General features: G+C 37.1%; 1 protein-coding gene and 1 long non-coding RNA gene across 2 annotated transcripts in view; both read left to right on the top strand.

Moving 5' to 3' along the window:
• LOC129750931 (transmembrane protein 120 homolog) overlaps positions 1 to 17,352 on the top strand; it is a 130,528-nt gene that overhangs the window by 84,414 nt on the left and 28,762 nt on the right. Inside the window, exons 3-4 of the mRNA XM_055746143.1 lie at positions 10,686 to 10,961; positions 11,024 to 11,099. Coding sequence (XP_055602118.1) covers positions 10,686 to 10,961; positions 11,024 to 11,099 — 352 coding nt within the window. The remainder of the gene's footprint in view (positions 1 to 10,685; positions 10,962 to 11,023; positions 11,100 to 17,352) is intronic.
• Positions 1,327 to 3,241, top strand: LOC129750952 (uncharacterized). Its single transcript, XR_008738539.1, has 3 exons — positions 1,327 to 2,658; positions 2,721 to 2,919; positions 2,982 to 3,241. It is a non-coding gene; the product is annotated as an uncharacterized LOC129750952 (long non-coding RNA).

The following is a 17,352-nucleotide window of genomic DNA, read 5'->3' as shown; positions in this document are numbered from 1 at the left end:
GAAATCTCCGGACACTATTATTAATAACCTGGAACATGATTTAAAATTACTATCTGTATATTCCAACAGCAATTTACTATCTTTAAACTACACAAAAACCAAATATATGATACTACGCTCGTCCAGGAAAGTTTTACCACCACATAGAGATCCAAATATGAACCAGTTTGTTATAGAAGAAGTAAAAACCTTCAAATACTTAGGTATTCATCTGGATAATACTCTCTCGTGGAATTGTCACATACAAAATCTTGGAAAACGAATTTCCCCGCTTTGTGGTGTTCTTTGGAGGTTACGAAATTTTGTGCCTAAACATGTCTTATTGAAATTCTATTATGCTTTCATCCACTCAGTCTTACATTATCTTATCTCAGTCTGGGGTCGAGCGTCTCAATCACATCTACAAAAGCTTCAATCATTGCAAAACAGATGTTTGAAGAATATTTACAACCTCTCTATGCTATACTCAACAAAACTTCTTTATTCATCCAATTCTCATAACATTTTACCAATAGCAGATCTCTGCGATTTCCAAACCATAATGTACGTCTTTGACAACATACACTCATCAAATACCATCCAGAACATTAATTTTACAACAGCTATAAGAACACATAATACCCGTTTTTCTACAACCCTGTCGGTCGTTTACAACTCTAGGGCAGAAACGAATTTCTTTCATCGGACCAACCAAATATAACATCTTACCCAATGATCTTGAAGAAATAAATAGTAGATCCATATTCAAAAACAAACTGCTTCAAATATTTAAGGAAAAAATTAGTCGTTAAATAAATCGAACAAAGCAAGCTTTTATGATATTTTTAATTATGTAGCTTAAATTCAGTGTAACCTTAATCTTAAAATGTAAAATATCTAGTAACTTCTAGTATAATCTATTTTGTTCAAATTTTGTTTGTCTCAAACATGAATCTCTTCAAATGAAATCTTTTTCCATTGAGATTCATAGTGTTAAGTTAGTTTAAATAGTATTCGTCACATTTATTGTTTATTGTTTAAAACATCAACGGATCACATGTTGATCCTAATGATTACTAACTAACAAATTAAAATTAATATCAACATAAGACTATACAATACTTCATACACTTAAAAATTTTCTTCGGAATACGTTCCTTGAGACGTCGAAGTCGAAATGTTCGGAAAACCGATTAAAAGTTTTTAGAATACCGATGAAAGCGCTGTTAGCCCTGTAATTGTTCAGGCGAATCGGAACGTAGAGCTGCAGGTTCTGGTTTCGTAATCCTCGGGGTCGCACGCTGAGAGGTATGGCCTCCACCAGTTCGGGGCAGTCGATTCTAGCTGTGAGAAGGTCCGCTACAACTAGAGCAGCCTCGATTCTTTCAGCTCCGTTCTGGTAGAAAGGGCACCAAACAGCTGAAGCGTACTCGAGAATAGAACGAACTATGCAACAATAAAGACTTTTCAGGCAGTATACGTCTTTGAAGTCTTTGGCCATACGAAACAAGAATCCAAGGCTTCGAGAAGCTTTGTCGACAACATAGTTCGTATGAATCTTGAACTCCAGCCTTCGGTCGAGAATAACGCCCAGATCGTTGATATGGTCCACCCGGATGATGGTTTGGTCTCCGAGGATGTACTCTGCATGAAGAGGATGCCGCTTACGGGTAAACGATATTACCGAGCATTTACTGTGGTTCAAGGGCAAGCAGTTGATATCGCACCAGTGAGCAAAAGCGGTGAATTGCTGTTGGAGGAAGTTGATGTCGTCTTGGCCGTTTATAGTGTGAAAAAGTTTCAGGTCATCGGCATAAGCGAGCTTTGTGCCACCGAGGAGCGAGAGTACATCGTTAAAATAGATCACGAAAATGATCGGTCCCAAATGACTTCCTTGAGGCACTCCTGAAGAAGCAACGAACTGCCTAGAAAAGGATTCACCAGTACGAACGGATAACTTTCGTCCCATTAAGTTGGATGAGAGGTGGTACCAATAAATAAACAAAACAGACATTAAACAAGGGGAGAGTTTACGTGGGTAAGCGGACTAAACGACCAAGTCAGACAGCTAGAGATATTTGTAAATTGGGAACAAATATCCAAAATCTAAGTTTGCCAAAATGTCTCGAATTGGAACACCAGGTAATCTACCTCGGGCCCTAAGGGTATCCAGTAGCCAAGCCCTCGTTTGATCATACCTTTCACACGTCTATACAACATGATCGATGTCGTGGTAGCCATCCCCACAAACGCAAACAATGGTTGCAGCGAGATTAATACGAAACAAGTGCGCGTCAAGCCGGCAGTGATTTGACATGAGCCGAGAAATCACGCGAATGAAGTCGCGACTCAAGTTAAAATGCTTAAACCATGCCTTCGTCGGGACCTTACCCCCAGGCCCTTTTAAAGTCTTGAGCAAACAATTTCGCGCGTAGGGTTGCGTTCAATGCCATAAATTAAGATTTTAACACTAAACGTGCATCAGCCCAGTCAGCTGATTGCACAGAATGCACATACACAAATTCAATTATGAGCATACCAGATAATCCTACGCCTGTATAACACTGATTGGTCATTTTAACGACTTTCGGTTGTTAGTGTTGGTGACCAAAGTAGGCCTGGTTTTCTCAACGGTCATTTTGCCTCCATAACGAAGGTGCCGGAGCTGGACTGAAAATGGTAAAATATTTGAAAATAAGTTCAATTCAAAGCTTTAATTTGTTCTTTTCTCATCGTCACAGCTCAACGCAGATTTGAAGGTGCTGGCGGTCTTTTTCAGAAATCAGGAACGGCAAAAATGCCTTTATCTTGGAATGATTTTCCGGAGGAGCATTATCTCTGAAAGATGTCACCGATTGCTCCGGCATTGGACAGAAGTCCTTCCGAACTGTTTCGCCCACAGCGTTGTACGCGGCGGGAGTTTGGATTTGATTGGATTGGGTAAGTTGCAAATATTTTTCTAATGCGATTGATTGCTAAATTTAATTCTTTCATATTTTCAGCCCTTCGTGTAATCATTCCATTTTACCAGCATACCATGTCGGTGTTCCGATGGTTGAAGCAAATCACTGGGTCGGGCTGAATTCCAGTACCGCAAAGGAGAAGGTCGAAAAGCCTGGTCTTGGTGCCGAGCAGTTGTAGCAGTAACGTGTAGTTTCAGTCCAAGAACGACCAAAATACATTGGCAAAAACAAAAGTGTAGTTGAATATTGTTTAAGTGTAGTATTATGAAAAAAGTTTTCAATAAAATTTAAATAGGAAAACAAAATAAACGTTTTATAAAATTGCAAAATTTCCCCCGAATGTGGTTTTGGTCTACTACGCACTAATACATATGCAATCACGCTTATTCAACACACTTACACAGAAGCATTGTTCTAACACACCAATACAATCAAACGTTGACAGATGTCAACGAGAGCTGTCATTCTGAACCGGGAAAACCGTTTCAAGTAGAATCGGTTGGGCCATTTAATGCTTGAATTCAATGGGAGGAATGCTTGAAGAATGCTTGGAATCCAAGCATTCCAAGCATTCATTTTGTTAAGCGGGTAGGAATAATCGTATGGAGCCAACGTCCCAGTGTGCCACTATCCCAGCTAGACTGCCAAGCGTTAATCGCTAAAGTGCGACGTATTGAAAAGTATTCATTGTAAGTTAAAGAAATGCTTAAACACATAAACAAAAAACTTTGTCATAAAAAGAAAACGTGTAAAAGGCTGTATTATGAACGATTACTACCCACTCTAAACATTGGAAAAATATAAATCAACTTTTAGGGAAATCTAAAACAGCTTCACCGATCACTCTCACAGATGGCGAAGAACTCATTACAGGTCAAAAACGTGTTGGTGATAAGTTTAACAAATATTTCTCACCGATTGGATCAGATCTTGCAAAGGAAATACTCATTGAAACTGAATATGATGTTTTGTCCAATATTAACGAAATCCAGAACTCAATTTTTCTGCAACCTACTGATGAAACCGAAGTCAATTCCGTCATCATTACCCTTAAAAACAAAAAAAAAGCTGTTGGCCCGATAGTTTTCCTGTAAGTGTGTAAAAAAATAATAGTACTACATTTTCTCACATTTTGAAAAAGTTTTTCAACTCAATAATTGAATCTGGAACGTATCGAGATTGCTTAAAAATTGCAAGGGTGACTCCTATATTCAAATCGGGAGATCCAGAAGATGTTAATAACTATAGACCAATTTCAAGTCTCAGCGTTTTTAGTAAAGTCTTTGAAAAACTTCTGGTAAATAGAATAACAAATTTTCTTAATTGCAACCATGTTCTGTACAGTAGGCAATATGGATTCAGAACAGGCTCAAACACTCTTATCGCAATTTCTGAACTCGTGGATTCCATAATTAAGGGGGGGGTAGGGTCTAACGGGTATAAAAAAACACCATTTTCACGATTTTTTTCTAGAGCTATCGTTCAAACAAATGTATACAATTTTTTTGCATTATACAAAGCATTGTTAAAAGAACATTTAGTAAATTTTTCGTAGAAAAATATTGAAAAATGAGCCGGTGACGGAGCATTTTCGAGGATGCCTTTTAGAAAACAGGATTTGCGGTGGACACTGTATCTCAGCACAGAATCATCAGAAGTCAAAAAATCAGAGCAAAATATTTTAAATAGATGTTTTTCTGGACCCCAACGTTTTTATTTAACTTAAAAATATTTTTATGAAATTTTTGTGGCTGTTTGAAGTAAAAACTACGATTTTTCACTTAAAAATCCGCCATTTTTCACCTCTAAAATCTCCCCAAAGTAAAAAAAATCAAAAAAGAAAAACGTTGGGGTCTGGTATTTTATATGTAGAATATATGTTCCAAATTTGAAAAGAATCGGATAAGTAGTTTTCAAATGACGATGTCCACGGACTTTAAAAATGTGCTTTCGAGAAAAACGCGTTTGAAGTTTCTACTCTTGCTTTCTTGCAGTATTAGATAGGAAGAGATAAAATCCTATAACTTCTACAGTTTTGCTTCAATTGACTTGAAAATTTGACACAACATTCTTGAAATGTTTTACAATAAGAAAATAAAAAAATAAAAAAATCGATTTTTTTAAAGTGTTAGACCCTACCCCCCCCTTAAGGACATCGATTCCAAAAATATAGTTGGTGCTTTATTCTTGGACTAAAAAAAAAAGCATTTGATACGCTTAATCACGGTATTCTTCTGGAAAAACTAAACAAATATGGTATAAGGGGTATTGCAAATGATTTAATTCGGATTAGGAAACAATATGTAGTAACGCAAGGAACAGAGAGTGATTTGAGAAACATTAGCGTAGGCGTTCCACAAGGCAGCAATATAGGGCCTCTGCTCTTTTTTTGTATATAAATGATATATGTAAACTCCCACTTATTGGTACAGCAAGGCTATTCGCTAATGACACAGCACTATTCTATACTGGGAAATCTCCGGACACTATTATTTATAACCTGGAACATGATTTAAAATTACTATCTGTATATTTCAACAGCAATTTACTATCTTTAAACTACACAAAAACCAAATATATGATATTTCGCTCGTCCAGGAAAGTTTTACCGCCACATAGAGATCCATATATGAACCAGTTTGTTATAGAAGAAGTAAAAACCTTCAAATACTTAGGTATTCATCTGGATAATACTCTCTCGTGGAATTGTCACATACAAAATCTTGGAAAACGAATTTCCCCGCTTTGTGGTGTTCTTTGGAGGTTACGAAATTTTGTGCCTAAACATGTCTTATTGAAATTCTATTATGCTTTCATCCACTCAGTCTTACATTATCTTATCTCAGTCTGGAGTCGAGCGTCTCAATCACATCTACAAAAGCTTCAATCATTGCAAAACAGATGTTTGAAGAATATTTACAACCTCTCTATGCTATACTCAACAAAACTTCTTTATTCATCCAATTCTCATAACATTTTACCAATAGCAGATCTCTGCGATTTCCAAACCATAATGTACGTCTTTGACAACATACACTCATCAAATACCATCCAGAACATTAATTTTACAACAGCTATAAGAACACATAATACCCGTTTTTTTTAATTATCTACAACCCTGTCGGTCGTCGAATTTTATCAAGGAACTGCTAATTGGGTAAAAGTGACTCGTGTCCGAATTTAATAAAGAAGGATTTGTTTCTAATTGACTAAAAGTATGATAGTTGTTTACATATTTGGAGTTATTTAGAGTTTCTTTTAACGGAGGTTTCATTTGAGTGTCTGTTTTACCTGTGATATGAATAACACAGTCATCCGCAAGCTGTCTTAGCGTGCAATTTTGTGCCATACAAGCATCGATTTCTCGGACATAAAAGTTGTACAGCAGGGGGCTTAAACATGAACCTTGGGGTAGACCCATGTAACTAATTCGTTCAACTTTGGTTTCTCCATGACTAAAATGCACGATTTTTTCAGACAACAGGTTATAAAAAAAATTATTCAATATTGGTGAGAGTCCGCTAGAGTTAAGATTACTAGATAGCACTTTTATGGACACCGAATCGAATGCCCCTTTGATGTCAAGAAATATTTCCCCCATCTGCTCTTTTTGGGCAAACGCCAATTGTTCGTACCCTTGCCTCTACGGAATCCAAATTGTGTACTTGACAACAGATTGTTTGATTCAACCCATTTATCCAGCCGAAAGAGAATCATTTTTTCGAGCAATTTCCGGAGACACGAGAGCATTGCAATCGGCCTATACGAATTGTATTCAGAAGGCGATGACTTTCACTTGTCTTCAGTCATGCGGAACAATGTTCAGCTCCAAACACTTATTGAATAAATTCAATAAACGTTTATCAGCGGAATCTGGCAGATTCTTCAACAAGTTGAATTTGATTCTGTCCAGCCCGGGAGCTGAATTGTTGCAGGACCAGAGCGCAAGTGAAAGTTTGACCATCGAGAATTTATCCTCGGTTTGGGAGCTATTCTCTGTATCCCGATATATTTTCAGAGCTGGTGCTGCGTCCGGACAGACCTTTTTCGCGAACTTTAATAGCCATCTACTCGAATTTTCCTCATTTTCGTTCGAGGGATTGTGATTACGCATGTTTCGTGCTGTTTGCCAAAGTGTACGTAGAGACGTTTCTCGAGATAACCCATCCACGAATCGCCGCCAGTATCCACGTTTCTTGGCCTTGATTAAATTCTTCAACTTGCGTTCCAAGGCCAAAGACTTAAAGTCTTAAAATTAAAAATTAACCTCTCGCTTCTGTTTTTTCCTTTTTTTTTCTTCTTTTCTACCTTTCCTCTCTTATGCCGTATTTACATGAAATATAGTGATATAGTGTAAATATGCGTACGCCGCGCGACAAGCGTTGATTTAGCAGCAGCCTTAATTTTGCAAATATTTAATCTTTTTTCAATCCAACTTCTTGGGTTTTCATTATCGAAACATACACCTGGTTAATGTTTTTTAATAAATATATGCGTAATAAACATACATTATTTCCAGTTATCAGCGTAGAATAATCATTCGTATTGTTTTTTAAATTTAATCATCGACAACACACATTTGTTTTAAGACCTCGTTTATTTCGTTTCTTTAGTTATTTGTCGCTTAAGCCTAGTCCACACTAGGCAACATTAACTGCGATATTTGTTATGAGACGAACTTTGTTGTCTGTTGTTGTTGTTGGAAACCTGAGACGGTCTCAGTATCTCCCGAAGAAAATGGGAGACGCTGAGACCGTCTCGAGACGAGCCGTCTCCTAGTGTGGACTAGGCTTTAGCTTCAGCTTTTGACATCCAACTGAGGTGTTTTGTACAACAACAAAAAAATTCGATTTCATCCACTGATATATTATTATATATCGGTATCAAATTTTGAATACGGCGAATGCGCCAACATCACTGTTTCGAGAAAAACGCGTTCAAAGTTTGACATCTCCATAAGCTCCCAGCCAAAATATTATTTTGTTTTCTTTATTTCTCGAGAACCAAATATCCTTCATTTAACGTTGTAAACTCATGTAGGTCTCCAAACGTACTTTATCAACCTGCTGATAACTCCATTTGTTCACATTTTTCGCATCCGCTCTATTCAAAATTCACTACCGATATGTGTATTTTATATCACATTTTATTTTAACCCGTTTCTTCCAGCACATCACACCTCTTAACAAATAATTTAATCGATAGTTCTAAAAATGCATTTATTATAGCATAGAATCATCCATCCAGTATGATGAATAACTTAAACATATTACTTCTAAGAGGCCGTTTAAATATTACGTAACGCAATTTGAGGTCATCTTCGAGACTACACCCTTCACCCCCATACGTAAAACATTTTTATCAGATTTTTTATCAAAAAATCGCAAACCGTAACAAACTGCTTCACCCCCTAAACGCGTTACATTATATTTAAATGGTCCCAAATCTATTAATACAGGATTACACAGTTTAAGTAATATGAATAGAAATACTAAATTACCATCAATCGTTCTATAATTCAGATTTTTCAGAGAGCCATAGTTAATTGTATATTTTTTTATTCCAGCCTTAGTGTGGCAAAAATTTCTTTCTTAAATTATTTGAATTTCTGTAAACATGCACTCAATTTTAACTTTACACCTCAAAAAGCTTTGTGAAAATATTATATTATTTTATTTACATAGTATTCCGTCTCGCGACATAATTTGACGAACACAATTCCTAAAATTCACTCGGTCCATGGCAACCGTTCTCCAACTTCTCGGGCACCCCACGTTCGCCAGATCACGTTCCACTTGGTTTAACCACCTCGCTCGTTGCGCCCCCGCTCGTCTTGTTCCTACCGGATTCGTAGCGAACACCTGTTCTGCAGGACAGTCGTCCGGCATTCTCGCAATATGTCCCGGCCAGCCTTCACCACATTCTGGATACTGGGTTCGCCGTAGAGTCGCGCGAGCTCGTGGTTCATCCTTCGCCTCCACACTCCGTTCTCCTGTACGCCGCCAAAGATGGTTCTTAACACTCGTCGCTCGAATACTCCGAGTGTACGCAGGTCCTCCTCGAGCAATATCCATGTCTCGTACCCGTAGAGAACAACCGGTTTAATGAGCGTCATAACAGATTACACTTCGTGCCAGGGCTAAGTCTTCTCGACCGCAGTTGCTTGTGGAGTACATAGTAGGCACGACTTCCGCTGATAATTCGCCTCCGGATCTCACGGCTGGTGTCATTGTCTGCGGTTACCAGTGAGCCGAGATAGACAAAGTCTTCGACTATCTCCAGCTCGTCATCGTCGATCATGACATTGTTATTACTGGACAAGCGGGTTCGGTCGGTCTCGGATCCGCAGGCCAGCATGTACTTTGTCTCGGACGTAATAATCATCAACCCAATCCTTCCTGCTTCGCGTTTCAGTTTACGGTAGATCTCCTCCACCGCCGCAGATGATCTGCCGCCTATATCAATATCAACCGCTTTTCAGTAAACCTTTGTACGGATAACTGCGACTGTATAACATTGCACGAAATCCAATTTTCAACGAAAGGAGTAATAACAGTTTTTGATTGTATTGAAATACCTCGGTGCCTCCTCAGATAGCACGAACTATGTACAGTAGAACCCTGCTTATCCGAACTACTATTTTTATTCAAAATCCATGTAAAAATGTGTTTTATCATCACGATATGTTGTTAAAGTATTAAATCTTGAGGAAGAATGACCTTAGTTGGTTAAACTCCTTGAAAAAAAAACGGTACTAAATAGACATTTTTGGCAAGTTCAAAAATGTAATTGTAATTGTTTCTTTATTCAGTGACGATAACCTTTTTGTAAAATTACATTTTATCAGGTCAAGGAGATTTCAGTGGGAAAGCAAATAGAACAATGAATGAATAAACACTATTTTAAGCTGACAATTAATTTAAAACTAATCAAACAAAAACAAGTATTGGAGGTAATTTAAATTAACAAACGAGACGAAACGAAAATAAAAAGATGATTATTGCAGCAAGAGTTTGTATGTGGTTTTGAATGTGTCATATGAGGGCTTTTCCATTCCAGAGCGACGCCCCAAAAACAAGCACGCTTTTCCTTCCAGATGTACCATGCCTCAGAATGATGAAACATTGGGTCCTCTCTAGACGTCCTCTTTGCAAATGTTGGGTAACATATCTTGGAAGAATGTTGTGATAAACTTGTCGCATAAAGCAGCATATTCGTAGTTGATAGTTGGAGTCCAGCTCGTGACCAGGGATAAATTTCCGAACGCGTTGAGTCGAGTCTCTGCCCGGAGGTTGAAAAGACACCGTACAGCTGACTTAAAACACATATTTAGTCGCTTCTTGAGAGCGGCTGTTAATCCGCCCTAAACCTGCCAGAAACGACAGGCCTAAATAGAAAAATAAAATCCATGTATTTAAGAACCTACCTATGCGCCTGAAATATATGCCAAACCAGAGCAATAGGATTGGGTTTGTCAATGTATTTCGTTTAATCCGAGGTTTCGCTTATCCGAGGTGGTCCCTACCCCCATTACCTCGGGTAAGCGGGGCTCTACTGTACATCCTTTTGTATGCCATATGAGAGCGGGAGCTCAGAAAACTGGAGTTCGGCTGAACGGGGTTCTACTGTTCAACGTTTCTCCTGACTTTTGGATAAATGATTTTAATGTACTCTTTTTGGTGTCGCAGGATATGGTAACCCTAGTATAAACTAATGATGTTCTTTCTTTTGCTCATATTTCAGGTATTCGAAAAACAAACGGCTCACTCCGGAAGAGAAGGACAAATTGGACGCATTGAATAAGAATATGCTGAAAAGGAAGGCTCAGCTTTATGAAATTGAGCAGGGATTACCTCAGAAAAACAGTCTCTATCTGAAGATAATTCTGGGAAACGTCAATGTTTCGATTCTAAATCGAAGTGACAAAGTACGATACAAGGATGATTATGAAAAGTTTAAACTCATTCTAAACGTTATTGGGTTACTTATGTCGTTTCTAAATATATTTGTTAATTTTAGGTAAGTTTGATTAGATCAGATTAAAGGCTCGTTGTATTATAGTGTTTTTTAATTCATTATAGAGCGTTAGAACTGGCATTTATATTTCTGCTGGTATGGTACTACTGCACACTTACGATCAGAGAGTCGATTTTAAAGGTATGTTAGTAACTGGAATTTAATCTATTTTTTTTATATTTTAGATGGCAGTGTTGAACTTTTTTTTAAATGAGATTTAACCTTCGTCTTCGCCAATCGTCTTCGTAAACTTAGTCAAATGTATTTTCTTATTGTGACACAAACAGTCAGAAACAGAACTACCTAGGTACAATCTTACCGATTGATTTCGATAAGGTATATTCAGGCAGTTCGTTGACCCCGTAGCCGCGTAAAGTTTGACATCACCGTTCTTTCGCCCCATCCCGATACTTGATTCGCTTCGCCCTTTTCGCCGTATTACTCCACTGCCATCTGGTAGTGAAGTTCCCAACTCCTGTTGTTCAGCATTGACGTGCAGGTTGGTGCGTAGAGGTTCTGGGGCGAACTTCGACGCAGGGCGGCTTCTCCACAAATGAAACGTCTTCTTGGCACATTTAACTGTATCGCGAACAAGAGATCAACTACCACTGAAACTACTAACCGAGCACTTGTTACATAGTTTTGAATAATTTTGGTGAGATATACAGGAAAATCAAATCGAGCTGATTTAGCTACTAAACCTTTGTGCCAAACACTGTCAAAAGCTTTTTCAATATCGAGAAGAGCAACATCAGTTGAATAAACTTCAGATTTGCTAGCGTTAATCATATTAGTTACACTCAAAAGTTGATGTGTAGTAGAATGTCCATGACAAAAACCAAATTGTTCATCAGGGAAAATAGAATTCTGATTAATGAGAATCATCATTCTATTCTAAATAACTCTCTCAAATAGTTTACTTAAAGAAGGGAGCAAACTAATTGGTCGATAACTTGAAGCCTCTGAAGCACTTTTTCCAGGTTTTAAAATTGGAGTTACTTTATCATTTTTCCATTTATTGGGAAAATAAACCAAGTGAAAACATTTATTGAAGATTTTAACTAAAAAATTTAAAGTGCTTTCAGGCAACTTTTTAATAAGAATATAGAAAATCCCATCTTCCCCCAGGGCTTTCATATTTTTAATTTTTTTGAAAATCAATTTAAGTTCTTCAATATTTGTTTCCCAAGAACATTCAAATAGATTTGGCTTTTGAGCATCAATTGGACTTACAACGTTCAAATTAAAATCATGAGCAGACTCAAATTGTTGGGCTAATTTTTGAGCTTTTTCTGCATTAGTTAAAAGCAATTTATCCCCATCTTTCTAAGTAGGAATTGGCTTCTGGGGCTTTTTCAGAATTTTGGTTGATTCCCAAAATGGCTTTGAGTAGGGTTTTATGTCCTCTACTGCTTTAGCAAAATTTTCATTACGAATGAAATTTAAACGTTGTTCGATCTCTTTTTGAAGGTCGCAATAAATAAATTTCAAATAAGGATCCCTAGTACGTTGATATTTGCGTCGACGAATGTTTTTCAGTCGTATCAAAAACTGAAGATCATCATCTATCAAAGGTTGATGAAATTTATGTTTAACTTTAGGTATTGAAGCGGCTTTAGCATTGACTATTGAAGTTGTCAAATTTTCTACAGCCAAATCAATATCTTCTATCGAATTCAGTGGAACGTTTACATCTAAATTACGTTCAATAAAATTCCTATATCGCTCCTAGTCAGCTTTTAGAAAGTTAAAAGTTGATTTTAAAGGGTTTTCAATGGGACTTGGGATAAAGAAAAAGTTACTGGAAGGTGTTCTGAATCGAGGTCCGCATGAGTAACTAATTGACTAAAATGCTCGCTTAAATCCGTTAGAACCAAATCAATTGTGGAGAGATTTCTAATTGAAGAAAAACAAGTATGCCCATTAGGATATTCAACAGTATAATAACCTGCAGAGCAGTCATTAAATGAAATATTTCCATTAGAATTCGATGAAATATTATTCCAAGATCGGTGTTTAGCATTAAAGTCACCTACAATAAAAAAAAAACAGATTTATTTCTGGTGGTTTGCCTTTTCATTGAAAAGGCAAATATGAGGCAATAATTATAATTTTCCCCATAGCAGTTTCTAATTCAATTCCAATTGTTTCCAAGACTTTTTTTATTGAAAGAAGGAAGAAGTCTAAATTTGAGACGACTATTGATGACAATAGCTACACCCCCACCTTGTCGATCAAGTCGATCATTTCGCAAAATTTTAAATAAAGTATTGCTTTTTAAGTTATTGTCCGGCTTTAAAAAAGTTTCAGTGATGGCAGCAATATTTCGGTATGTTTTAGTTTTCAAAAATGAAAAGAACTCATCTTGGTTAGCCAGCAAAGATCTAGCGTTCCAATTCATAATATTTAAACATCTATTTGGATCCATGAGGAAATCGTTAAGTCATAATAATTTTGTTAGCATAAATAAAGGAAGTTTGGAAAGCTTCAAACATTGAATTAGCTTTCAACATAAGTTGCATCATTTCCATTAAATTTTGATGCAAAAATTTTAATTTTTCCTTAGCCATCTCACCCAAATCAACAAAATTGTTAGGATCAGAAAATGAAGGAGAAGAACATGTATTTGAATTTGAATTTCAGGGATTTTCCCAAGCCTTCGCATGTACGTTGAGACTTGGTTTTTTCCCATTTTTATTAGTTAAACCTGAAGAGGGCAACCCATTTTCAACCACCTGTGAGAACGTTAAACAACGAGTCTGTGGCGCAGAATCAGCACAGGTAACATTAAAATCACTTCGAGCATTACCAAGTCGTAATTCCAATGTAGGCCGAGGCTGACCGCGAACAGGCAGGTTGTTTGCCGGCCTGACGTGTGAAGAGGAAAAAGAGGAAGGAGGAGAAGAAACTTTCTGACAATTTTGGGATTTTTCCTAGAAGCAATAATTTTCGCCCTAACGGGACAATTCATGGAATTCGAGGAATGATTAACTGCGCAATTCGCACACTTGAAAAATTCTGATTGTGGATTATCACCACCAAAAAGGCATTTAAATTTTTCATGATCGAATGAGCCGCAAAGCATGCATCTGGCATTCATTCTAAAATGTTTAGTGCCGTGACAAAAAGCTTGACAACGACGACATTGCGTAATATTTTGAAGGAAATTGGTTGAAGATTTTCAAAAAGGTTCAAATTTGACTCAACAATGAAACATAAGACGAGCCTTTTCAAGAATTTGCAAATTAATAACCTGATCCTTTTTAAAATGGATCAAATAAAGCTCAGGAGCAAAACCAATACTACTTATATTATTCGTGTTGGTTCTTTTCCTCATTTGAATTACTTGAATTGGAGAAAATCCTAACAAAGAATTTAATTCAGTTGTGATCTCATCCGGTGTCTGATCGCCGGTGAGACCACGAAGTACAACTTTGAAAGGACGATCACTTTTACGGCGTGTTCGTAAATTGATTTTTTCTATCGAAGTGATTTTTTCTATCGATGCTGGCGTTCGTAAATTATACAAGCTGTATGCAAAAGCATTGGAAGGAGATTTGACATCTACCAAAAAAATCGATGCATCACCCAAACAAATCAGTTTACGAACGCGCCGTTAGTGTCGTACGTAAAAAATGGCGTTTTTTATTATTAAGTCAGGAATCGTGACCGTAATTGGTGGAACTTTTTCGTTTTTAAGAGTATAAGAAGAAGAAGGTTTCTTAGTACTCTTATCAGAATTAAATATGAATATTTCCTTATCACCGATGTTATGAAGGACATCGAATGAATTGGAAATTTCAACTTTTTTGGGCGATGGACCTGAATTAGTTTCGGCAATTTGTTTTCTTCCGGCTCTCGAGCCGGCCGATGACTTCCCCATGCTGGAAAGAAAAGAGAAAAATATGAATTAGAGGAAACGTAAATAATTTTAGCACTTAAAAGTGCTTCTTGAAAAACAGGTAAGGAAAAAATGAATAATGTATCGCGTGTAGGTTGTATAAAACTTAACTAAAAGGTTTGAACGATTTTGAAGAAACACGCTCTGCTTAAAAAATGCTATGGACGATAGTTAACTGCGTACCCACTTCAAATCAAAGGCTAAAATATTTTTTGCTGGTACTTATTATGCGCGTTGTGAGAATAACCACTGACTGCAACAAAATTGAATCACTAAACGTTTTTCTTATTCAAGCTAGGCATTTTGTTAAAAATTTAAATCCTATGAAAACTTGCTGTACACAAACTTGACAGTAGTTGAAAACCAACAAAATCAGTCATACCAGGGATATTGATTGTTATAAATAAAATCTTGAACAAAAATATGAAAGTACATTAATATTGAAACACGTCTTCTAGTGTTGACAGTTAGTAACAGAATGAAGAAAATTTTATTATACATTAGTCATAGCTTACTACTGCAATATACCTCCTTAAGCTTTGCTTCACGATTGCTGCCTATTGCTTCACGATTCTTGATCAGCTTCACAGCGGCCAAAGGCTTCGTCAATCCATCAGCAAGTTGCTCCTCAGATGTAACGTAGTTGATGTTGGCCACTCCTCTCTCCAGTGCATCTCGAATATAGTGATATCGTATGTCGATGTGCTTTGTTCTTGCATTGTAACCACCATTCTTAGCCACCGCGTTTGTACTTTGGTTATCCGGAGGATAGCAATTGGTCCGATCTTCTGGAACTGCGACATCAGGCCCTTCCACCACGAAGCTTCTTGGACTGCTGCCGAAAGTGCCATATACTCTGCTTCACAAGTGGATAAAGCTATTGTTTGCTGGCGCTTACAGCACCAAGAAATCGCTGCCCCTTGCAGTTGAAATATGTAGCCGCTCGTCCAAATCAGCTGCCCAATCAGCATCGCTGTAACCAATAACATCCTCATTCGCATTCTTCTTGTAAACCAGTTTCAATTTCGAAGTAGAGTATTTCCTGAGACAGATTGTGGTAGGGTAGCTTTTTGTTTTTGTTTCGAAAAATGTAAACACCAACTGGTCGCCATTTTGATCTTTGATGATAAGCACTGTTCAATGCTTTCTTTTAAAAACTTCTTTAATTAAAAGCATAAAAAAACCTTCATGTCTCAACTTGTTATGAATTTACAAATCATAAAACAAAGGTGCAATAGTGTTAATGCACTAGTAGGGCTAAAAAGTGTTCGTAAAAAACTGGCACTAAATGGTACTGGTTCGGGTACTAACTGGTACTCCAGAGAGCTTAGAGCAATAAAAAAACAAAGAGATGAACTTTATTAACAATTTTTAAGAACCAAAAGCGAACGAAGTTGGCGTAATTACACAGTTATGAGAATTGAATACTCGCGCAAAAGAAAGGAAGCAAAAAACCAATCTATTCAAGATGAGCTAGAAAGAAACAAAAACAATGGCAAACAACTATGGAAGTCGATAAAACGTTTGATAAGTTCAAATGGGACCAAAACCGGATCGATCTCGTTCAACGGAATTGAAATCACAAATGAATCTGAAATTGCTGAGAAGTTCAATGACTTCTTTATCGATAGCGTCATAGATATTCATGATAGTATTCCGGCATGCTCTGATGACAGCTTGGATCAGATTAATTATAACGGCGGAGTCTTTCGCACATTCGAAGCAATAAGTAATCAAAAATTTGATGAAATAATAAACAACATGAAACCCACGGCTGGTATAGAAAATGTTTCGTTACGAGTTTTTAAAGATTCTTTACCTGTACTAGGAAATCCTTTGAGAGATATTATTAATACAAGTCTTCGATCAGGGAGAATACCAGAAACATGGAAGTGTTCAACGGTAGTTCCGATTGAAAAACAAAATAAGGCTCGAGATGCAACATTATATCGTCTTATAAAAATGATGGAAATTCAAGAAAAAGTGCTAGAATTAGCAGTGAAAAGGCAGTTTTTACGCTTTATTGAAGACGAAGAAATACTAATTGCCGAACAGTCTGAATTCAGGAAGCAACATTCAACAGAATCTGCAGTGAATTTGGTACTTCGAAATTGGAAGATCAACATCGAAAATGGTAACTATACAGTTGCTGTGTTTCTGGACTTCAAAAGAGCTTTTGAAACAATTGATCGAGAAATTCTGATTGATGTTTTAATAAGAATTGGCATCAGTGGGACAGTTCTTAACTGGTTCAAGGACTATTTGGGTAACAGAATGCAAAGAACAAAATTTGGTTCATCTTACTCGCGGTACAGAGAAAACAACTTAGGTGTCCCACAAGGAAGTGTGTTGGGTCCTTTGTTATTCATACTTTACATCAATGACATGAAAAATGTTTACAGTATGGTCGTCTGAAGCTATTTGCGTATGACTCAGTCTGCTATTGGAGTGGCAAAGATTTGGAACACGTCATACAAGAAGCAAATGCGGATT

Source organism: Uranotaenia lowii, chromosome 1, assembly GCF_029784155.1.
Source record: "Uranotaenia lowii strain MFRU-FL chromosome 1, ASM2978415v1, whole genome shotgun sequence".
NCBI lineage: Eukaryota > Metazoa > Arthropoda > Insecta > Diptera > Culicidae > Uranotaenia > Uranotaenia lowii.
The sequence above is the reverse complement of the archived record's forward strand: the minus strand, read 5'-3'. Positions and strand labels throughout refer to the sequence as shown.